The following is a 25,071-nucleotide window of genomic DNA, read 5'->3' on the forward strand; positions in this document are numbered from 1 at the left end:
AATATACAACGTTTGATTCTTCAATTTTATGGACATGTATTATCTGAAAATGTTTGAAATCATGGTCATGCAAGCAGATGGATCGTATACATAGATAACCACATTGCTCAGATAATTAACACACTGAACAGATCCTCCAATTAGTAGCGATAGGCAATTAGCATATAAGCGTGACAATCGATGTATCTATACGTGTATCATGTAATAGCATAAATGTAGATAATCTTGTGAGAATAAAATTTCAAACTATCGATATTATCTTTAACATGCAATGTTACTCATTATTAGTACAAAAAAAACAACATCGAGTAAAGAAGAAGTTGTCATCAATAATATCCGATTTTTAATGAAACCGATCTAAACGAATCATACTCACTGACTGCGTTCAGAAACCCCCTGTCATAAATTTATCCCCTTTTTGTTTTGTAGCTAAAATTTTAGCCACTTATCAACACTCAATAACATTACACTTTCAGGATCGATCGCTCTTAAAAACAATACCAATGTGTGTGATCACATTTTAATGTTTAAATACATATATTATTCACCATACACTCTATGACCTTTTTTATTTGTAGTCATCGATTTTCAACCGGTACCGATATGTTCGTAATATTTTATATGTTATGAAGAGATGAATACAAATTATTCGGAACGAAAGGTAAACAACGTAGAGGAAATTATAATAATAATACAATTTTTATATCAACAACATTTCTTTAAGAAATTACAATTTTTCTCTCTTCGTTTGTTTTATAATTCTTTATCTTCCCTATCTGAATTTTATCGATTCGCTAATATATAATATTATCATTTCAAGGAAGAACATTTACAAATTAGTTTGCTTAACGTCACAATTAAATTTTCACAATTAAGATCATAAAAAAACAAAGGCCATGTCCTAGATCAGGACAAAAAGTTACAACTTAGAACTTACGGTAAATCAAGAAGAAGGATGGAAAAATTGACATTTGCTGTAGCAAACTTGGCTAAACTCACGATGATAAAACTATAGCTGTTGTTCAATTGCATCTTCTAGGTAGACAGGACATGCTTTAAATCATCTAACGAAGTTTCTAATGATCGATTAGCATTAGAAAAAAATAAGAGAAAAAGAGAGATATATAGAGTACTACTAATTTTCTTTTTAATATGAACACAACTCTTATCAAAAAGCATTAGTATGGCAAATAAGTGATAGAGCATGGAAAAAGAAAAAGGGAAAGAAAATAAAAGATAGAACAAAAGGGTAAGAGGAGGTGAAGGGAGGGGGGTGAGGATGGAAATAAGAATAAGGGATAGGGTAGAATAGAGGGAAACACAAAAGAAAAGAAAATGAAAGAAGAGTTTGTAGGACGTAGAAGAAAAAGAAAAAAAAAAGCCGACAGACAGCAGTGTCACTATCCACGTAACGCCGTTTTCCCCCTAGCATCGTGCATTTTTCTCGTTAGCCTCTATCTTCCTTTTTCATCTCGTGATACTGCCCATCGTTGTTTCTCTCTCTCTCTCTCTCTCTCTCTTTCTTTCTCTCTCTTTCTCTTGCAACCAACCTAACACCCCTCGTATACTCGCGTTTAATCCCGTTGACACGGATTAACGAGGATTCTTGACCGTCGCGCGTCAAAGGCTACTTTGTCCTAGCCGTAAATTAATCGATGTCAGATGTCAAATTATTTTACCCGACGCAGATAACGTGAGCGTCGTCTCTCGCTAAAATAGAACAAGAAGAAAAAGAAAGAAGAAGAAAAAGGAAAAAAAAAGAAGAAGAAGAAGAAGAAGAAGAAGAAGTAGTAGATAGGTAGAAAAAGGTGGGGGAGGGTGGGGAGGGGGGAAAAAAATAAAGGGAAACAAAAAAGAAAGCGATTCTCATCCATCATACGGCAAATCTTTTCTTCCTGCGACGTTTTTGCGAATGGTTAGGAAGAAACGTCGTTCCGACTTCATTCATGTGTTGTGTGCACACATGTACACGTCTAGCATGTTTTTTTTTTCCCTTGACATGCCTCGATCGTGTTAATAAAAAAACACCTCCTAACGCCATTTACGAGATTAACCTATACTTTCGTAAAATTTAACCTCCTGAGGCGTCTCGTTAAGAAGAATTAAGTAGATACTTTTGTTAAATTGAAAATAAATATAAAAAGAGTAATATAAGGACTAAGTTTTGAATGAAAGTTCTATAATCGATCTAAACTATCGTCCAAAAGTTTCGAATTACTTGATGATTCTTGTAAAAATTTAATATACTGATTAAACTTGAAATCATCTATCATTAATATATCAAATATTAACAAGTTAAATTATCTTTTAAGACATTTTAGCATTTTCTTATATCCATAATGCTTTATTATAGTTAATACATCCATAATTTTCCAAAACATGAATATCGTAGATAACTTCTGCAAGAACCATGGAAAAATATTCAATTAGAAATAATCGAGAAACTACAATTGTCAGAATATTCAAAATATATGTGTCAATATGTGTATTTTTTGGACGATAGGGCAATTTAAGAAAAAAAATAGTTTCATTCCTTGACAAAAAAAAAGAAAAAAAACATAAGAAATAAAAACAATATTACTCAAACGTTTATATTAGCAAACAAATCTATCACGGGTTTACTCTAATGGCATTCATTTTGTTCGTATACTTAAAACTTTTGGGGCCTATTTATAAATATCGATAAAACATTAAATAAGAATCTTCTTGATAGGTCGTTCAATGAACTCCGTTCGAAAGGAATAAAATGATAATAGATGATTATTGATAAACACGCACATATATTATAAAGAATAACACGCGTGATGAAGGAAGATTCAACTGGAGGGGTCAGTAATACGCAGCTAAAGTTCTACGTCTCGTTGAAAGCGTGTAACTGGTAGCAGAACCCAAGGGATTACTGGTAATCTGTGGTAAGCTACGCTACGTGTGCAGGTACCAGCAACCTGTTTCGGATATTGTTACGACGAGGAGCCGGGAGCCATTTCAACGGCGAGTCGTTCGAACTCTAGTATCCACTGTGCTGTTTCTCTTCCGGTACCGGCACCAGCTCGTTTGTAGACTCGTTAGCACCGTACCGCGGATACGACGAGGAGATTCGATGCTTTACAGACGAATTAGCCAAATGTTGCGAAATTTCCATCGTATCTTGTCAATTTTCCCTCTCCTTTTGTAACTATTTCTTTCTCTCTCTCTTCCGAGCTCTAACGAACGAGACACACACGCTCGCCAATTTCAATGAATATTTTCTCAACGAAGAAACACTCTCTATCTTTCTTTCTCTTTGTTGTATTGGAAAATGGTCAAATTGGTTACTTGCAAAAAATTTATAGCATTCCCTTGAACGTTTGTTGTATTTGCGAATATACGAATAATTATAATAGGAATGGAAATGATTAAATAGAAATTCAATTCGAATAGGAGAATATTTTTGTATGTGGAATATAACTAACGATAAGATATAACGATGGACAAGTAGATGAAAATATATTTTGATATTAAAAAGAAAATAAAAAAAAAATACAGAAAGTATTTTCTAGTTACGGCTAAAAGAGATCCTTTACGATATATATAATAGTGAGATCAACATGCCAAGGTTCTCGTGTAATTACAACGCAATAGCCGACTAAGCTTTCTCTAAAGACAGATATTAAATCAGTTCGTTCACACGTTAGCGACCAATTTAACGACACTGTCATCGTAAAGTATTCCTTCTCTCTCTCCCTCTTTCTCTCTCTCACGCACATTCACTTATTTTTTTCTTCTTTCTCTTTCCCACTTCTTTCTATATGAACAACGACCTTCCTTTAATAGCTTAACGCATTAACGTTAGATGTATCTTCCCATCCTTTCGCCATGCTTGTAATAGTTGATCAACGAGAAGAAAAGAGAGAACTTGGCGTCAAACCTTTTGATAACAACTCTTTCGAGCTGGTGTTTCACTTCTCGAGTACTTTACCAAACGAGATTTAACGCCGTAATCACTTTATACGAAATAGCTTCTCGTACTCTTAAGATTCCTTCGAAAAGGGAAGAAAGTGAGACTTTTAAGCGAATAACTTTTATCCCTTAATTGAGAGTCGTTAGTTCTTTAAAGAAAAAAATTATTTCGAAAATAATACACATACTTAGAATTGTTTTCAATCTGATATACGAAGAAAATACAAATTTTGTATTATCTAACCGAAAGACGTAAAGATTTCAAAATAACATTGTGATTCGCGGTTTAAAACGCTTGGCGGATAGAAGTGAATTCTCATGCGTTTAGTGTATCGCAGTTTTGTAGAACGAGACCCCAGGGTACGATATTCTGTATTATAGTCGTCACGCGTATATACGTTCATGAGAAATACGTAATTCGAGTGGTTCGTATCGGTAGCCGTTCTATAACGCACTATGCCGCTTATGTAAAGCATACTACGTTCATGTATGTAGATACACAGTATACAATATATGATAATACGTAACATGGGACTGTTTGCTAGAGTTGAAAGGATATATCATTGAGCAGGAAGGAATATCCCAGTAGTAAAAACACCGATTGTTGAGTCGAAAGTTGAATATAAAGTTATATTAAACAATATAACTTTTCGTACATTTTCAAACGAATAAATTCCATTTCATATGCGTTTTTTGATCAAAAATATTTATCACATTTGGTTTTTCAAAAAAAAATGTTCATCAATAATCCTATTCTATAATAGAGCCGAACTATACAGAAACTTATTGACCCACAAAATGGTAACAAGTTTATTAAATTCAGTCTGAATTCCATAACATTGTGATCTATAATTTACCAAAACTTATCAACCCATAAAAACTCTTATATTATATAATTATAAAAACTACCCAACTATAGTATCACTTTAGATCAACTCATACAAATTATACAAAATTTACATTAATATATAAATTATACTACAAAGAATTATAAAAGGTGTTATAATATATTAAATATTAAAATTAGGTCAATCATATTAAATATAATAGTTTTAGCTCATAATTAAAAAAATTATTTAATTAAACGGTATTATCTTTTTTTTTTCGTAAAAAATCAAAGAAGTCTTCATTAAATGTTCTCTCGCAAAGTGCAAACGAATGTGATGAAGTCTTCCCTTTCGTTACGCAAAGAATGACAAATGGATGACCATTAGAACGATTTCGTGATCATTTCGTCCTTCCATCGTCCAACACTTTGCTTTGAGTCACACGCAAAAAATTAATTACCACCACGAGCATTCGCATCAAGTGCGGTAAAATCATTGGTTGCGGGACTCCCTCGTCGTTGATTCATGCGACTATGTGGTATACCTATACACATACGCGTATATATGTGTACATACGTGTAAGCGATAAATCTTTAGAAAGATCTGTAATTATAAAATACAAAAAGCGGGAGAACAGCGTGAAAAAAGAAATTAAAATTATTTAATTATTGCTGATATATAGATAAGAACTAAACTAATATCTCGTTAATTTAACTACTAATTAATTTACTAATCGTTCACATCATTATACTAATTTGAAGAACACTTTGTCATTCTAAAAACGTAGACACGAGAACATAGGTATTATTTAATTCTAAATACAATTAGTCTCTAATATCTTACTTATATAAAATGCTATTTTATTTGAATTATTTTATTATTTTGATTATATTACTTTGATTATATTAAAATAAAAATTACATATTTCCACTACTTTTAATAAACGTATTTATATTTTTAAAAGGAAAAATTCAAAAAATAAATGATAAAATGTACCACGCGGATAAGATTCGGTATATATTTTTATATCTATACTAACGCAATTACGGGTAAACGTTAATGCATTGAAAATCATATAAATGAAACTTAAAAAAAGATAAATATATCATACATTTATTTAATTTTGTGGAGCTTTCGAAAAACAAATATTCAGTGATATTATTATACATACCTTTTTTGTTAGTTAATAATTCATAATATTTTTGTAAATGTATTTAAAAATTTAATAAAACATGACCATACTCTCGTAATAAAGATTATACAACGAGGAAAAACTATGTAATTAGAGACATATTCGTTAATGTTATATTCGTAAGACAAATGAAGTTTAAAACTCGTATAAATGTAACGTATTTCGAATAGACGCTCTCGGCAAAACGCTATTTCGAAACTGACACGAATCGTAACGGTACTCATCAGTACGGTACAACAGCAATCCACCTTGTAAAAATTTGAAAAATTTAATGGCCTCATTATCATTTAATACGACGCCAGAGAAATATGACTTCTCATTTTAGAAGAGAGTATCAAACACCGGAGGAAAAGGGATTGTTAATGAAGAGATAGATCAAAAGGAAATACGAAGAACCTTCAACGTTATAATAATTTAATTGAAAAAGTAAGAAAAAAACGAAAACCTTGTGATTTCTTTCCCCTCGTTGATTAATTGCACCTGTTGGAACGAAAGCATTACAAAATAAGTATTCGTGAATAAGCTTGTCGACGAAATTCGATCACACGCCGCGGTACTTTTTGTAACGCAACCGTTTAATTGCAATTGTAATTAACCGTGGTCGAAGCTGCCCAATGAGCGTATTAATTTGCCACGGAAAATGTTTGCGGACGAGTGTATTTATATTGCGCGATATACGTCGTACGCGTATGTGTGCACGCATGCCAACGTGCGTGTGTACGGATCGATTTAGCCCAGCCGAAAATTCATTTAACTTTCCAATTTTTCCGATAATGTCTCATTAATTCTCATTAATTTTTATTATCGTTCTCTCATGAATCTGCAAAGATCGTGTTGCTCTGATTGATTTATATTTTTTTTTTGTACATTTATTAACATATAAATAGTATAATTTATTTATTGAAATATACTATTAGGAATACTAGAAAATCTGTATTATTTTCTAGATTTATGATTATCATCATTTTCATAATTTTGATTAAATATATTTAATTATAAATAGATATATAAGAGTTGTGATATACAATATAAATTACTTCTCAATGTTAAATCCCGCACACATATAATCCGACAAAAATATCCCCCTTAATGATCGAATCTTTTTCCCACACATTTAGTCCCTAACTTTCTACCAATAAGACATATCTTTTTTATCGCACAACGATAAATTCAGGTGGGTTTAGCGCCGAGGTTTAATTAAACTAGTTTGGTCGTCATTCCGTCCCTTTCCAGAGCCCAAGCTTGCTTTTACGTGTCTCCGTTAGAATCGATCGGCCACTTTAATTTAGTCGCTCGCGAACGGAACGCACTCTTTACGTTATATTAGTAAATTTATATATAGGTAAAGAAAAAATATATCTATACGATACGTACTAGTAAATATCATTAGTATTCTTAAAAGTACCACTTTATTATACGTACTCGAGGCAATAAACGAGAAATACCACGAGCCATTTTTTAACCGTTCATTTATTTTCTTTCAATAACTACTCGTTCGATTATAACAAAAAAAAAATGTTAAGTTAATGTTAAATGAAATCAAATAATTTATATTGGCGTCTCATTTTGCGAGACAGATTCAATATATTATATTAACGAATTGTAAAAAAGAAAAAAAAAGAACAAGTAGTATTATAAGAATTATTTTTTAACGTCCTTTCAGCATTAATGATTCTCTTAGCAACGCTAAAGAATGAGATCCTGTTGATCTCACGTAATCAGTCTTACGTAAAAGCCGTCATAAGCCGTGTTGTGTAGTTCCCATAGATCGAAACACGGATAACGACAATCCTCCCGTGGATATGAAAATTTACGAGTCGCCAACGTTATTCCGATCGTTTCGTTTCTCGTCAAAGGAGGAGTCACGAAAATTTATTTACCATAGGTTTCGGGTCAGTAAAAAAAAAATCCTTGATATTTTGATCGTTCGAATAGGCTATTATTCTTTGTTCTTTGCTGTGCGGCAAGCGAATCGATTGGTTGCTTGCTTGCTTGCTTGCTTGCTTTGATAGATGCTTGACAAATCAAGAACCTAACTCGTAACTTTTTTTTATCAAACTTTCAATTATCCAAAGGTCCTGCCCCTTGAGCCAAGCAATTACAAACACGCGACTCTCTCCAACATAATTTCAATAAATATTTGCATTCTTTTAACTAAATAAAAAAAGGCCAATTAAAATCTGAAGACAACGACGTTTTTATGATAATTAACACATTTCCAGCTAACGTTTCAATTAATATATTAATCCGAAAATATTTATATATCTTATATTCTATACCTACATGAGAGTTCGGTATAGAAAATATGCAAACATTTCTAAACACAAATATATATATATATATTGATATGCCAAATAAATTAAATTATCAAAATTAGTCCTATCTAATTTGAATATAAGTATATCATATGTCTAAAAATTTATCAATTAAATAATTACTATTACAGCAAACGAATTTCTCTATATGTTATACGACCGTTAACTAAATCGAACTAAATGATATGCATTTACATATCGTTGAAAAACGACAAAGTTAGCGCGTAAAGTAACGAATGGGACTGAATAAATAATAATAATAATCATAATTGGTAAATGGAAGGAAGTAGAAACTGTGTAATTAGACGACTCGTTTATGCAAATAAAAGGACGCTAATTACGTCGTAAATGCGGTAACCATATCAAGATCAATATTCCGCGTCGCGTTTGTTGTTTACGCGAGTCTCATAAGCGACGTAACGTAAAATGAAAAACTCTCAGACTTTTGAGGGGACCCATTGAAACACCATAATTTACTTTTTTTTACTTTAAAGAGAGTATTTGTTGAAAAGCAATAACATTATTCATAAATTAAAATACGACATCGATGCGACCGTAACAACGTTCGCATGAATATCAACTTTATTTGTGCGTTATCAAATTAATAAAAAATATGAAAATAAAAAGAAAATCAGAAATACTAATAATAGAAAGTTTAAGAGTAGGAAAAAAAACGATTCGATTAAAAAACAAGGTAAAGTTCACTCGGATTTAGAATTTGGTGCTTGGCAATAAAAGCAAATAGGTGTCGCATAAATACTACTCTGATAACTAGGCTCACAACTTACCGGGCTTATCCAGATCAGATACGTCGACCTGCGAGTAGACCGAGGCCACTCCCAGGACCAACAAAACTGTGGTCGTGGTTGTAGTGGTGCTACTATTCGTTGCGGATTGCATCGTCGAAGCGATGCTAGCGAAGTTCCACCTGCACCTCCACCACATTTTTTCTCTTCTCTCTTTTTCCTCTTCCTCTTTCCTCTTTCTTCTTCTTCTTTTTCTTCTTCTTTTTCTTCTTCGCACTAATTATTCACAAAATAACGAACAAAAAAAAATAAAAAATAAAACGGGACACACGTTCCCTTCAGTTTTTCTTTTCGTTCTTTCCTGGTATTACTCCTGCTAAGTGTTAGCACTCCATAAACTTAGGACAGTTTCGAAATGGCACTACTAATTGCAGCCACGAACCTTCTTTTCGTTTTCTTTCTTCCCTCCCATGTTCGTTATGCCAGCAACGCGTTCGCTGCCGTCGCAGCATTGCGTCCTGGACATTTTCCCTTAATTTCTTTTACCTTGCCTCTTATTTTTGTATTATAACCTTCTAGGTGGATTGATTTTCAAATGGATTTTTGATAAAAAGTATATTACTTGAAAAGTCGACGAGATATAATTTTTAATCCATTAATAACATCTCTCGTACAATGTACAATTTTTGTTTTTCTAATTTCAGATATCTCCGGACAAAAATTTGTATACACGTGTATGTCTGTAGAAATTGATGATAGAAAATTTGGAAGAGACACACTTCGATAATGGCAATGTTACGACGAAAACTCATGAATATCTATCTCATGTTTCGTTGGCAGTTTAGTGATAATAACTCGTGAATTTGTCACGTTTCGTTGGCAGTGTTGAAAGAATTATCATTCGAAAATACACGACGAGATACAATTTTTAATCCAATAGTAAAATCTCTCGTCGAAAATTGTCGTCGTATTTCGTTGAAATGTACAATTTTAGTTTTTCTAAATTTTAAATATCTCCGGACAAAAATGTGTACATATACATGTATGCCTGTAGAAATCGGTGGTAGAAAATTTCGATGCAACACACTTCGATAACGGCAATATTACGATGAATGTTCGTGAATATTTCACGTTTCGTTGGCAGTTTAGTAATAATAACTCGTGAATTTGTTACGTTTCGTTAGTAATGTTGAAAGAATTATCATTCGACGAAACACGAATTTAGTTTGATTTGGTTAGCTTTTATCAATCTCTCTCTTTCTCTCTCACTCTTGAGAAATAAAATCTTTCAAAAAGAATCACGTGTATCTTTTACATTCAGATTAGACCGATGATAAAAGCGTCTCCGTATTTTTATCAAAGAAGAGTAACTTAGATTCGTTGACAAAGTAACTGATAATTATCAGCAAAAAAAGACGAATCAGAAAGATTGATTGAACTCACTCATAAGACAATCCTTGGTAAGCTCTGAAAATAAGTTTCAATCGAAACTGTAAATATCCCTTGGTGATACAAATCGATTCGTTCTAATCGATCCTCACGTGTCTTGTCAAAACTATTCACGAGAGCGTGTCACGTGCGTACACGTACGGGGATTGCGGTGAGGTTCTTTTTTTTTTCTCTCGATCGAATTTTGTGCAAATGTCCTTTGACAGCGATAACAAGAAAATAAAAACAAAAGGAGGTGGGGGGAGAGAAAAAAGGAAAAAAAGAGAGAAAAGAGGAGAAAATGGAAAATAAAATAAATTGCGGAAACAAGTAAACGAAAATCTATCTTTAAAAACGAGCTTATCTTTAAAAATACAAAAATCCGTTAGAAATGTCACTGCATCGACGACGGATCATCGACGAAGGCCGTCCATTTTTTATATTCCATCGACGGATTCCGCACCACGTATAAATTTACCGTCGTCATCCGCTAGCATACGTTACGATCGATTTTATTTCGATAGTAATAACAATCGTCAATCAATCGATCGATCGATCGAACTAACTACAAACAACGATAAGAACAAAAAATGATGAGTTCAAAATAAGAAACCAACTTCGTGTGACTTTTGTTTTTCTTTTTTCCTTTCCTTTTTATTTATATCAACGTAAAAACAAATCTTCGACGATTTTCACTCATGACAAAGTGTACTTTGATATAACGCGTTATGCTAGTTCGAAATAAATAACGCGTAAAAACACCTTTCCCATGACGGAACCACATCGAGTCCTGACCCGCAGCGGCTCGGCACTGAAACCATTGAGTAGCACGAATGACTGTCGCGAGTCTCCTCGGTTATATCCGTATTTGCTCGGATACGTTCGGGCACGCTCGCTTTACTATCCTCTTCTATTCTATCACGCCACCCTCTTTCTCATTCTCTACCTATCGGCGAGTCGAATTTCTCTCTCTTCTATACCGAGATAGTTCTTTTCTTTTTTTCCTTCTCTCCCACTTTTTTTCTTTTTCTTTTTCTATGAAATATTAAAAAAATAAACAAATAAATCTATATTTCATTTATATTTGTATCTCGATAATCACGATAGCAATCTATTATTCAACAAAATTATATATTATTTATTTTACGATTTATTTTATAATATAAAATAATTGTAATGTAAACAAAAAATCATATAATTCATTTTTCCAATATTTTGACTCAGTTCGCTGTCATAATTATAGTCACATTTATTCATTTTTCATTTATCTTTCTATTATTAATTTCAATTTGGCATATTATAACATTTTTATATTTATATTTTTCTTCATATGTTTTAATGATCTATTCAACAAATTTAGAACATCGAATAGAACGGAGAATCTTTTTTACCCCAGATGAATTCCTAGTAGTTTACATTAGAATTCTCGTTTCTACGTGTTTATATTTAACTACATATATTTTCTTCTATTTTTTGATATATCTCGTTCTCTCTCTTGCTTGTATTCCTTCCGTATATCGTTTTATTTAGTACGTATCTCCAATGAATCTCCTCCCAGTCTCTCTCTCTTCCTAACTCTCTCTTACTCCCTCTTCGTTATTCTCCCATGCAGAGGATTACTATGATTTAGCGACACGGCTAATGAGTCGCCATAATCGTCGTGGTGCAGGCACCGTACAAACATCGTGCGTGCAACTTGCACTCACCAGGAACGAGATGCTCATGGGTACTGTCTTACTTCGTTATCTATGTAACTCACCTAAGGGAACTCATCCCCCCGCGTCTCTCTCTCTTTCTCTCTTTCACATATATACACAAACACTGCGTTTCTATCTCTTATGGTTTCACTTTGTTAGTTTCCTATTACAGGAAGCCGCGTGTTAACGAGTAACCATTGACCTCAGGTTCCATTCGAAGTTATCTAGAATTTATTATTATTTTTGAAATCCGAAGAAGATGTTTCAAGTTCTTCGGAATAATGAAAAAATTAGTGATTAAATTTTTCAACGGACATTTTCCAATGTTTAATAGTCGAACGTTGAATATACTTTGACTATGCTTTATTAATTAACATTTCTGCATCTATCTTGCATGTTCGGTTTATCAGCATGGAACATTGAGCATTCTAATTATTGATGCGCATTATCGATTCGATGCATAAAAGAGCGACCAATTGCAGGGTTTATTAAAGTTTCCCCTTACGTTTATCCTCTCGATGCACGGCTCGACAAATTTTATTATTCCCCATCTAACGATCGATCTGTCTCATTAAACTCGTTAGAAATGTTTGCTCATGACAAATACGTAACGGACATTACGTCGAAATTACAAATTAATAGTTTATTTGCTTTTATTGACTTTGTTTATTCGTAAAAAGATTCACAAATGAATTCAGTTTCGAGAAATTTTAAGGAGAGAACGAGAGACTCGTTATCATTCTCAATTAATAAATAAATAATTAGCGCATATGTAGTTTTTCGAAATATTATAAAATTTTTATAGAAAGAAGTTAGACTCGCGTAAGATATTTCTATCTAAAAATGAAATTAATTTGAAGAATATATGGAGGGGAAATAATCTTATAAAAGATGATATGAAAAGTGTTGAATGTTTGTGTTTGTATTATATAAGCAAACAGCAACAACGAGTTGAATTCTTGGCTGGTACGCAAGTAGGAGAATGCACGTAACCGATGCACAAGGCCAAACGGAGGACACGTACTTAAGCCGTCGACGAAAACTGATGGTTCGTGCGTAGCAAGTGCATGCGCGAGATAACGACCCTCGAAGCTTCATGACTCTAGAGAACTACCTCCGATCGCGATAAATTCTGGCTTTCGTGTTTCCATCGCTATCGGGAATCGACTGCAAATCACTTCCTAATCCTCATCGAGTAGGTATCTCCGGAGGTACCTTTCCTAAATCCGCTTTGGGTTCGGGGCTTTAGTTTCGTATATCGTTATTCTCTTATCCCTTAGTTCGGCGTACAGTCGACGGCTCATCGATGATCTTTAAACGTAAATCACAATCGGTGGATATCTATGCGTTCGAAGGCTGAATATCAAATAGGATAATTGCGGTTCAAAGCTCGTTATAATGCAGAGAGTTTCCTTCTATCAAGTCTCTACGCGACGTCTTCTCATCTATTTAATATTAATAAATATTATCATTCGTCAAAATGTGAATGCTATTGTCTTTCTCTTTCTCTCAAGAAAATCTTTTAGTAGTATCTTCTCGATCCAATAAAATTAATCTATAATGAGTAAGGATTATATATAGTATCTTGATGATCTTTGATGAAGAAACTTATCGATCAATACGAAGCTCGATGAACCTACGAAGAAATGCAATCGATTTTCAAGTCATCGATCTTACGATAGGAACGAAATGTAAAGGGAATCGAATCAAGAGAGAAACTCAAATCTAAATCGGTAATCACGATTAAAGCCTATCTACCTACCTACCTACGTGGCAAAGATCTTACATCTCATGGTTGAAATTCTCGTTGAAGTCTAAACCACGTGGTAGTTCGACGACATTTTACATCGAGCACAGTACTCGCTTTCATGCACGCCCGACGGATTGGAACCCGACACCACATCATACATCATGATACATCGTTGAACACCCAGGCTGTTAATCCGAAGCACACGCTAGATGCGATGTAATTGGCTTTCCGGTTTGTTCTCGACTTTGTATACGCCATGAAACCTTCCAGGCGCGCTGTTTCTACTCACTCCTCTCTTACAACTTTCTTTTCTTCTTCAACGTCTTCCATTCTCCACAGATGTTCTCTTTTTACTCCTTTTCTGATACGTTCTTGGCTTATAAACGTTTGGCTTATACATATCTAATTATATACATGTATATAATTATACTTCCCTTGTCTCATTTGTTTTTTATTTGAAATATCTATTTACTTTTCTAATTTTAATGCATTTTTGTTTACAAAATATTTCATTGTCGTAATTAGTCAGCATTGACGTGGAAAGTAAGTGTATATTTTCGTTTAATATCTTCGATGATTTCATTCGTTAGATATTCCGAGACAGGAATATTCGTTCTTTTTTTAAAACAACCATACAAGAAATTTTTCTAACATATTTACTCGTGTATCCATAAACGTTTGTCGTACTAAGCAATGTGCGTTATAAGTAATGATCAACTTTTTCTTATTGGAGTCAAAAAATTTCAATTTGCAGTCAAGTTGCAAGCATTTGCAACTTAGTTTAAATCTAAGTTCCGTAGACTTAAATTTAAATTGAGATATTATATAACTCTTAGCATACGTTAAATATAAAAGTAATTTTATTTCAATATTTCGATAACCTGGAGCTGTATCCTTTTGTTTCACAAGTAAATATTGAAACTTTGTCTTCTCATGCAAGTAAATTTATATATATACATTTAAATCAATAATATTTTATATTATTACGTGTTTATTTTATCAATGTAAAGTATATTAGCGGTAATAGAGCATTATTATTATTTAAATTAGCAATCGTACAATTATTTAAACAAGAAATGATGAATAACTCACTATCTAAATTTAAAATAAATAAGTTTTACCATCGTGATGAAAATTAATTTGAATAATTATTACTTTCTATTATTATACATTTATTTTATCAATACTGAGTGTAAATTTAGTAACCAAACATAATTATTATTTAAATAGTAACGAACTTGATAATTACAAATTGTCGTTAATATTTTTATTGAAATCCGATAAAATGTACTACACTAATTTACATACCTTAAATAAATATCAAGCAGTCAGCAAAAATGATTATTCTAATTTTCGTGGACGGACTAATGTAAGAGAGCCGCGTGGTTTACTCCTCGAAATTTATTGCCATACTAATTGTTTTTCATTCGTTAAAATCATTTTAACCGTTCATTGTTATCGTTTGCATAGCTGATATAATCGTTAAATTTTGTCTTTTGTTTATTTGCGTTCAGTAAGTATAAGCAAATAATTTAAAAAGTATTTGTCTACCTTTTATTTGTAGACATGATATAAAAAAAATAAAACATGTTTTCACAAATATCACATAATCATCATTACAAAAACTCTTTCAAACGTATAGGATTAATCAATCAAAGATCGAGGCACTGGCAAACCATTCTCAATTATTGTTGGTGTTTTGAGTAAAAATCGATCGAAGAAAATGGAAAAAACTTATCAGCAATTCGTTTCTTCGTTTGTTTCACTCGAAGTAGAGAAACGAACGAGTTCGTAAGTGGAGGGTGAGAAACGGTAGATGGCCTGTAACAGTTAACTACGGTACAGGGGAAAGATGCTAGAACTAAGGGAGGTGAAGAAGAAAAAGGAAAGGAAGAAAAGGGGGTTGCGCCGGTGGCAATGTTGGCTGGTCGATGGGGTGGAAAGTGGGGGGGTTACTGGTACTGAAATTTATGTCGGTGTTTACGCGGAGTAGATGGCGTTCTTGGTTGAACACAGAAGGAGAATAGTTATTACGATTACGGGTTCACGAGGTACGAGCTCTTGTCCAAGAACTGCAAAATTTTCTTGTCTTTCTATTTCTCCATCTGTCTTTTTCTTCTTCGTATTCTTTCTTCGGTGAGATACGTCCTCAACAAAAGAATCGAAAGATCGCAAAGAATTCGTAGAATTGCTATAACACAGAAGGAATTTCTACATTCTTTGCTTGTCCAACGCCAAGAATACCAACCTATTTTTCATGTCGGTCCTTAGTAGTCGCACCATTAAACGTAACTACTTGCAATTTAATTTGCCCTTTTAAACGAAATTCATTGTAAACGTTTAACTCGTGGTATTGTTTATCAAACGTCTTTAACAGTATATTCATCTCTTGATAATCGCGTTTATTTCGAATTTTTCAACGAAAAATTCGAAGTAACTTTGAGAAACTAGTTCTCATCTGACTCTTGTCACGTTCGTTGGTCCGATTGAATTTTTCCCACGTTCTACCACGTCAGTATTGTCAGTATAAACGAAAGCGGAAATTTTCGATGATCGATTCCGAAGCGTTTCGTTGAAAGACGACGCTTCATTGAAATCATGCGTGCGTAACTATCGAAAAATATTCGACGATGTGCATAACATTTTTTTTTTCTTTTTTCTTTCTCTCTCTTTCTCTCTCATTCACTCTTACTCTTACTCCTTACTTATACTTATTCTGTCTTCGAAATGTCTCATCGATCGTTATCGTGAGGCGGTAACGTTTGAAATATTCACAAGCTTCGAGAAATAGGTGGGCCAAGCGGATCGTCAGAAGGAACCGTGAAAGTTGCAAGATGCCGGCGATGCTCGTCTCGAAAAAACGTGTTCTTGCAACGATAATGGAGGACAAGGCGTGCTAAGAATATCTAGAAGAGTCATCGCAACCGACAGAAATCTCCTGAGAACTCATGAAATGTACGAAGGAAACTTGTTCTTTCATTATGTTGATGACACCTCCGCAGTCAAATATAGAAAAATATTTAAAACCCAACCTTAACTTATATTAATATGTTTCTTACGATTATTATTTTTTTTTTATTTTTGTAATTTACAATAAATTTTAATCCTCGTATATCCATATTTTTGTATCTAACGTAATTTGAATAATGAAATATATACTATGTATTTACTGAAATCCAAAGATATTATCCTGTATAAATATTACATATTATTCAATTGTTCTTTAAAATTATTTATCGATAATATAAAGTCTGTGAGAAGACGGTTAGATTTCAATCAACGAAATCGTTTTAGAAAAATAATCCTCTCGGCATCGAGCAGGTGTTTCTGCTTGTTAGTTTAAACTGGTTTCTTTGGCGCCAAGCGAAGAACAAGGTAAAGAAAAAAATGAGAATAAGAGAAAAAGAATACCCCGATCGAAAGGCACTTACCGCTTGCTTCTTCCACTCATCAGCAAATTCTCATGATCGGTCCATCTCCTATAGTATTATTCACGGTAAGCAAAAGAAAGATAGAGAGACAGAAAAAGAGAATTTTGAGAGAAAGACGAAAGAAAGATCCATTGCAATATACTTGCAAAGTAGACAATGCGGTTGGATCAACATAAGCGTGAGTTGAAAGATCCAGTTGAAAGAACTATGGAAAGTGGAAACAAAGTACGAAAAGGGTGAAACAAGAGGAACCTTTCGACGAAAATTTTACCCCCCCCCCTCCACTTTCTCTTTTTCTTTCCTACCATCACGATATCCTTTCCTCCTCCATTTCCTCTTTCTTCTTCTTCTTCACCTTCCTGAAGCTTTTCCCTTAACGAGAAATGACTCATTCTCGTTACAGGCCGAGAAAATAGGGATCAGGAGAATAATAAAAAGGGATAGTGTAAGAGGAACGCATTATTTTTTTCGAATCGCGACGTATCTCACGAGGAATTAGTTTTTTTTTTGGAGAATTAATTCATACTATATGCAGTTTTATCAACTCTTCAAAGTTTAGATATCGATGTGAAAAATCATTCGTTTCTTCGAAAAACGCGAGCATTCCAATAGAAAATAAAAAATTACTATTTATTTTAAAAGTATATATACAATCAACTGTTACTTGACATTTATATAAAAACATTGTAGAAAATGAAAATGAATAGCAAAAAAAAAATAAATGTGAATGACAATTATTTTATAAAATTAAATAAATATTTATCAAATATACTTTGACGAGTACTTGTTAGTGAATTTCTCGATAACTCGAAGATTGAATACTCTCGCAATTCTTAAAATAGAACAGAGATGAAAAGTTATCATTTCAAATATAGGAAAACTAAACTATCACTAAATATAATTTCTTGTAAGAATGATCAATAGTCGAACTCATTGAGAGAAAAGGAAACAGCAACTCCGAGAAAAGGCAGTTGGAAACGGAGACGATAAACGAGTAGAAGCAGAACAGTTAGAACCATTATAAAATATAAAAAAAGCATATCGAATCATCGTTATGTCGAAACGGGAGCAGATTGATGTAATTTCATGGAAGATTCGGCATATTCAATGTCCAATGGAAGTCGTTTAATGAATGGAAGGCAAGGGACCGAGAGATTAAATCGAAAGTCTACAGATTAAAATCGTCGAGAGGCGTCCTACTTTTTCTTCTCGAGGCCGAGAAAAACCGACAGAGAGCTTGAGAAAAGTGAGAGATGGAAAGTAAAAAAAAAAAAAGAAGAAAGAGAGAGATATAGGTAGGAGGTGAGAGGGGGGGGAGAGGGAGAGAGAGAGAAAGAAAAAAACGCGTGTAAAAGAAGGAGGAATTAAATCGATTGAAAAACTTTGCCAATGTAACTAACTAAATTTATCCACCGCGTAGATGAATGTATATTTGCTTTTTTATCGCAAACATCACGTGAAATTTATTAGAACGGAATCCGGACTACCTTCTTCCGTGTAATCACAATTTTTCATTCCCTCTCACATCTTTTTTTTCTTTCATTTTTTTTTCGCTCCTACGCCTCTCGCCTTAGAGAGAAAGAGAGAGAGAGAAAGACAGGGAAATAAAAAAAAAAATATATAAAACATAACACGCGTTTTAAGCGTAAAGGTTTTATATTTGTTGAAGCGTATTTGTTTTTTATGAGAAACTTGACATACGTTACTAATTTAAAGTAAATTAATTCCTATGTTTACAGGTTACATCGTCACGCATAAACATCTCCTCACACTTCCAACTATCTTTTTCTCTCTTGTCCACTCTATGCTTTTCTATTTGTAGATTTTACAAAAAGTTAAAAAAACGTTAGATAATTTGACGTTTACATGTTTGCGTTAGAAGTTTTAATTTATTTAAACATTTCACGGAGACGTTGGAGAATTAAAACTATCGTAAAGTTTCGATTTCGAACAAAAAACTAGTGGAAGTAATCGAATTCATTAATCGAGTCGATCGATTCGGTCCGGCACGGTAATTGTAATTATTTTCTCGTTACAACGTCAAACCCTGTTTCTCCAATATCTCTATCGATCTTCCAAAATTAAGATCAAAGCTATCACACATTAATATATCTATTATTCTAAAATTCAATATTTCTTATTCTTTAAGAAGAAAAAGAAGAAATATTTGTTATCTCATCTATATTATATTTTGTTTCCTTGAATTTTCTTTTCAAAAACAAAAAAATCGCTTTATCAAAATTACTGAAAATAATATAATATGTAATATATGATTAAAAAAATGTTAAATATAAAAAAAAAGACGTAAACTTTTAATACTTTTTAACAATGATCTTATATATGATTGCAAAATATTTAGTTTTGGTATTCAGTTATGTCTATGTTTTTATTATCCAAAAACTTGGTATTCACCTCAGTCTTTGGAATAGATAGAGTGAAAGTGCTCTCTTCTAGCGAATAGAGTCGTTTTTCCATTTTTACGAACCTCTTCAAAGACCCTACTGGAACCACCGCTAGAGCGCGAATCGTAAGACGTGTTCCGTACTAAACTTTTTACAGTCTCGCACGTTTTTTGCATTCCGTAATATTCCCGATACAGTATATGAGATCAGTAAGTTCGTATGAATATCATATCCCAAAAGGTGCACGGAATATCTTTCCTATGAGACACTCTGCTCGAATAATGTAAACAAAAATATCAAGTTTACTTTTAAAAAAAAGTTTAATTTTGTTTTCGAAAAAAAAAAAAAAATTAGATAGAAATGCAAAAGTAACGATTGGAATTTAATTGAAACGTCTAACAAAGAGTAAAAAAAACATCAATTAAATTCTATAATTTTATCTAATAGAGATAATAATAGGAGAGAAATTTTGATTGTATCATTTTTAATTAACAAAACGGATAAATAAAAATCTCTCAATGAAATTATAAAACGATCGGGAAAAATAGATCGACGTTATTTTAATCATTTCGAAATGAGATTTTTCGAAAAATACGTAGTTAATAATTAATTTCTTTAAATTCTGATATATAACAAATAGTTAATTTGTCGAGACGAATCAATATTCGAGCATATTGATTTCGATAAGACTCGCCGCTTGTGTAGCAACATCGTGATCGCCAACACCGATGCTCTTGCAACATCATTAAACGATAGATCAGATAAAAGCGTAATTAAAGGGTTCGCGCGTATAGTAGGACGTAGCCGCCATGTTGTGCCGGAGAACGAAAAACCGAGTGGGGTGGGTTGGCATCGGATATAGAACGTCCGAAGGGTGGAAACGGAGGATGGCGACGGAGGGAAGCAACGGAGGGTAGGAGTTGAGGGTGGCAATCGAGGGTAAGGCCAGCCGGCAAATTGTAAAACGTGAGGCAGATTACGCACAGTGGCGGCACCGACCCGTAATAATAAATTATTATCGACGTACCGACATTAAACACCGTTCGACGAGGTGCCCGAATTGCCCTGCAAATTCGCCGTTTCGAACCACCCGCATAAAACGTGAAACACGCAAACTATAGGAACGAACGAACGAACGAAGGGAATAAAAGGATGGAGGTGGAAGGCTCGGGTTGCTTTCGATACTGATTTTGTTAGCAAAGCTTCGACACACAGTGCCCACCTGTGACCAGTATTATCCTTTACTACAGCAAACCAACGCATTCTGATTTAATCATCTGTTTAACTGCACCTATCATTATTTCTACGTCGTAGAATTCGCTTCGAAATGAAATTCATTTTAAAAGTCATACACTCATGTAATATCGAATTTTTTCTCTACTTGTATTTTCTATAGGAATCAAGATAAAGGGTTTATAATTTTCCTCGAATCGAAAGGACGATATCGTTTGGATCTCTCGGAAGAAGAAGACTAGAATGCTCGACCTAATTGTAAGTTATGTCGACCATCCTGACCATCCTTGCGGACGCAAAATTGTACCTTTCGTAACAAATATAGCGAGGGAAGTTCAATGCGGTAGAAACTGCAAGCATTGCGGTCGATCTTATTGTTTTGGTCGTTTCCGAGTCGGTGGGCATAGTAATATCAACCGTGCGAGTGCTACAATTAACAACACTGTATGAATGTGCATATATATGTGTGTGTGTGTGTATGGTCAGTGTGTGACTATAATATTTTAAGCGCGTTATAACGCGAACGACCTATAATCTCTGCCTTTATAGCAAATATTCAGCATTCGCTTTTCCCTCTGATTACACGTGTTTCAAAGATGTTGCTCTGGTATATTATGCGAATCTTAATGTAACGTAATAAAATAAAATTTCATTACGAGTATACATAAAATGTATTTACTTATCGTATTAATTACTTTGTTCTTTCTCTCTACTTCTCTCTCTCTCTCTCTATCACTTACACGTATATATGTATACATTACCGTGACAGACCGAAATTGGAGAATGTTAAAATTAACATGGTCGCTTGTCAAAAAATACCAAACACGACGGTGTATGAGCAAATATTTGGATTTATTCTTATACATTAATATTTCAGATGTACCACAAATGACCATGCGAATCTTAACATTCTTCAATTTTAATCCTTTCACCGTAACATATATTATATACATTTTTATTATCTAACGAACTGCTAATTAGACATACGCCCATATGCAAACAATAAAGAATGATCAATGCGTTGCAATACGTCAAATAATCGATAAAGTCATAAATGAAAATCTGCTTTCGACAACAAAACGTGATCCATGCGTCGCTTCAAGATTGAATTGCCGATATTAACGAAAAATTCATTAAACACATAGGATTTATAAATTATATTACGGCTAACATTAATCGGTTATCCTTGTGTGAGCGCGTGCACTATTATAAAAAGAGAAAAAAATAGAGAAGGTAAAGGAGGAAAAATGTAGTAGGTGGAAGAGAGAGAGGGAAAGAGAAAATCAGTGGATTCACGCAGTTTGGCTTTTGAACGAGGAGATAAAGGCATCCGCGGTCTACCTATTTCAATTGTTTAATCTTTATTGCCGTGGAGCGCCTGCTCGTAAATATTATTATTTAATGCGGCAGTTATATGGCACCATATTGGAGCGGCGTGAAGGATTTGTCGCTCGCCATGAAATAAATCATGCGACGCGCACCGACTACTATTCGAAAACTTTCCGAAATTATTTGATATTAATCTCTCGCTTGGCCACGTCGGGGTATAAAAGCTCGACGAAAAGCGAAGAGCCATCTTTTTCATATCTCACCCCGTTCGAGTTATTACACAAAATTCGATCGCTCTTGGTTATTTTTATCGAATTTCAACGAAATATATTATGAATTTTAAGATATATTTCCGAAAATACTACAAATGATTAATTATCTATTAATCTTTCACGCTTTTTAATAGTTTGTATATGTTACAGTCAAAGCACAAAAATCAGTAATTGCTAGTAATTCCTCGGCATTACTAAGAATGCAGACGAAGTCGAAAATTGAAATATTCTTCCAGTTTTTCCTAGGCATCGAACATAAAAATATTTACAGAAACTTTTCAAAGAAATATCAGAGATTGCACAATGCTAGAAATTGTACAACTTTCTTATTTCTTTGTAAAGTTTTGGTAAATATTTTTTATAGTAAAAGAGAGTGAATAGATTTTAATGAAACTTATATTAAATTAAAGTACACTATTTTGTCTACGCGTATAATACCATATCGAGTTATAAATTTAGCATATAAAGTTCAGAAAATGTCGGAGAATGCAATGCTGCAATTGTGCATGTTTGAGTGGCTTTTATTTCTACTAAATTTCATTACGAAAATGTTTATTACTAATTTTACGTAACAAATTGCTAAAAAATTATAATTAGTATGACGTATATAAACGTAGAGCAAAATTTAGTCTTTTAAAGGGTTTTTGTTCATAATTCTTGTGACTTTTAATTCTAAAAATATTTCTATGTCAATAAATGTAAATAAAGTATAAATGATGTAACGGGATGACCTAAATAAATTCTTGGAATTTACACACTCAGTTAGCCAACATAAGCAGCTTTTTTCTATTTGAATGGAGCTTCTTATTTACTACTATTTACTATTCGCTACGTATTTCTTGCCATTATGAATCGCAATATTTCAAGCGAGCATATTTTCGGAATGGAAATTCGTAAAGATATGAAGGAAAAAGTATTTTAAAAATACAAGAGTCCTCGTTTTACCTATTTACATATAAGCTATTTTTATAACAATGTATAGTTTATCAATTTAATGATTAAAATATATATATATATATATCACATATAAAAAAGAAATAATTAAATATATTAAAAATGTTGCTCCTAATAGATGAACAGTGTTTAGAAAAACCTTTGTATTCGAAGAATCAGATTTCATAATTATTCTCCGCTTATTGTTTCAATTACCAAGCATTAATTACACTTGACGACAAGATGTCTTACAATTAGATAACAGCTAGCAGGACACAGATGATCGTTCTTCTGACAGCTCATAAAATTTCTTTAGAAAACGATACCGACTTCCTTCCTTCTTTCCTTCCTACCTTCCTTTTTTTATCTTTTCTCGATCAATTATAGGCATGAACGGTGACACATTCGTTTCGAACTTGTGAACCAACATGTTATAGCCTTGATAAGTAAACATCCATTATCCTGGTAGGAAAGCAAAGTGCGAAGTAGCCCCGAGGGTTAAGGTTTACCTCGGAGGTCTTCGTACGAGTGAGTCAACTCGTTCGAAGAGAAGAGACAAATCGATCAAGCTCGATCTTTGGCCCCTTTTCGACGCTTGCTTACTTACTTACTTGCTTCCTTCCTTAGGATCGAAGGGAAAAATGTTACGCAGCGACCTCCCCATCATTGAGTTCCTTCCTCCACATCGACAGATATCGGGAAAAGATATTACGATCTCTTGATTGAGTTCGATCGATCCTTTCACGAGATTTCTTATTTTCCACCCCTTCTTATGGCGACCCTTCCAATGCTGCCGACAAACCAACACCATGAACCATCGACGAGATCAACTAGAACGGATGATTTAAGGTTAATTTCAAACGGATTAGCCTTCACCTCTCTCTATCTCTTTCTTCATCCTTTTCACAGTCTCTTCTTCTTCCTCTTCTTCTTCTCCTCTCTTTCTTTACCTTTTTCCTTCTCATATATATATACTCCTTTGTATATTTACTGATAGATTGCATGCACTTTGGGATCAAATGTTTGCTTTTAATTTTTACTTTCTTATGAGAAAATGCGAGAGACTGCTCTTGAAAATACATTCGTAAAATCTCTATAGAAAATTGATCGGACCGTTTGTGGCATATTTTAAAATCGACGAAAGACCGACATATGCCGGAAGAGATCAACGCTCGACAAATAATTGTTATCAACGATGCTTGTAATTGATTGAGCTTGAATGTTGCACTCCTATAAAACTATTTTCGAATAGAAATACTTGTAATTAGTTTGGACGATATTATTTATTTAAATATTTCTCTAGATATCTTTTCAAATTATCTTTTCATAAAGATTAGATTTGAAAATCATATTTGATCCTTAGTAAAAATTATTTTTCGACAGTCTTTAAGATAATACTCCAATGATGAATAGAAAAAGTATGTACCTCCATCAAAAGTTTTTAGAAAGTGTATCAGTTCGGTCATTTGAGAGAGCTATTACACAGATCGCGTGTTCCTCGGTATTCTCGTTACTCGATTATCAGGAGAGAACAACTCAATCGACCGACGTATAACTTTGCATGAATAATTTCGTAA

The 25,071-nt window shown here is 33.3% G+C and overlaps 1 protein-coding gene across 1 annotated transcript in view; it reads right to left on the reverse strand.

The window, feature by feature from the left end:
- Positions 1-11,246, reverse strand: part of LOC106790414 (hemicentin-2) — a 96,147-nt gene extending 84,901 nt beyond the window's left edge. Inside the window, exon 1 of the mRNA XM_014755277.1 lies at positions 9,062-11,246. Within this exon, the coding sequence (XP_014610763.1) occupies positions 9,062-9,218 (157 nt within the window). The 5' untranslated portion in view covers positions 9,219-11,246. The remainder of the gene's footprint in view (positions 1-9,061) is intronic.
- Positions 11,247-25,071: the final 13,825 nt, after the last annotated feature.

This window comes from Polistes canadensis, unplaced genomic scaffold (assembly GCF_001313835.1).
Source record: "Polistes canadensis isolate GaletaPanama2010 unplaced genomic scaffold, ASM131383v1 scaffold_237, whole genome shotgun sequence".
In the NCBI taxonomy this organism is placed as follows: Eukaryota; Metazoa; Arthropoda; class Insecta; order Hymenoptera; family Vespidae; genus Polistes; species Polistes canadensis.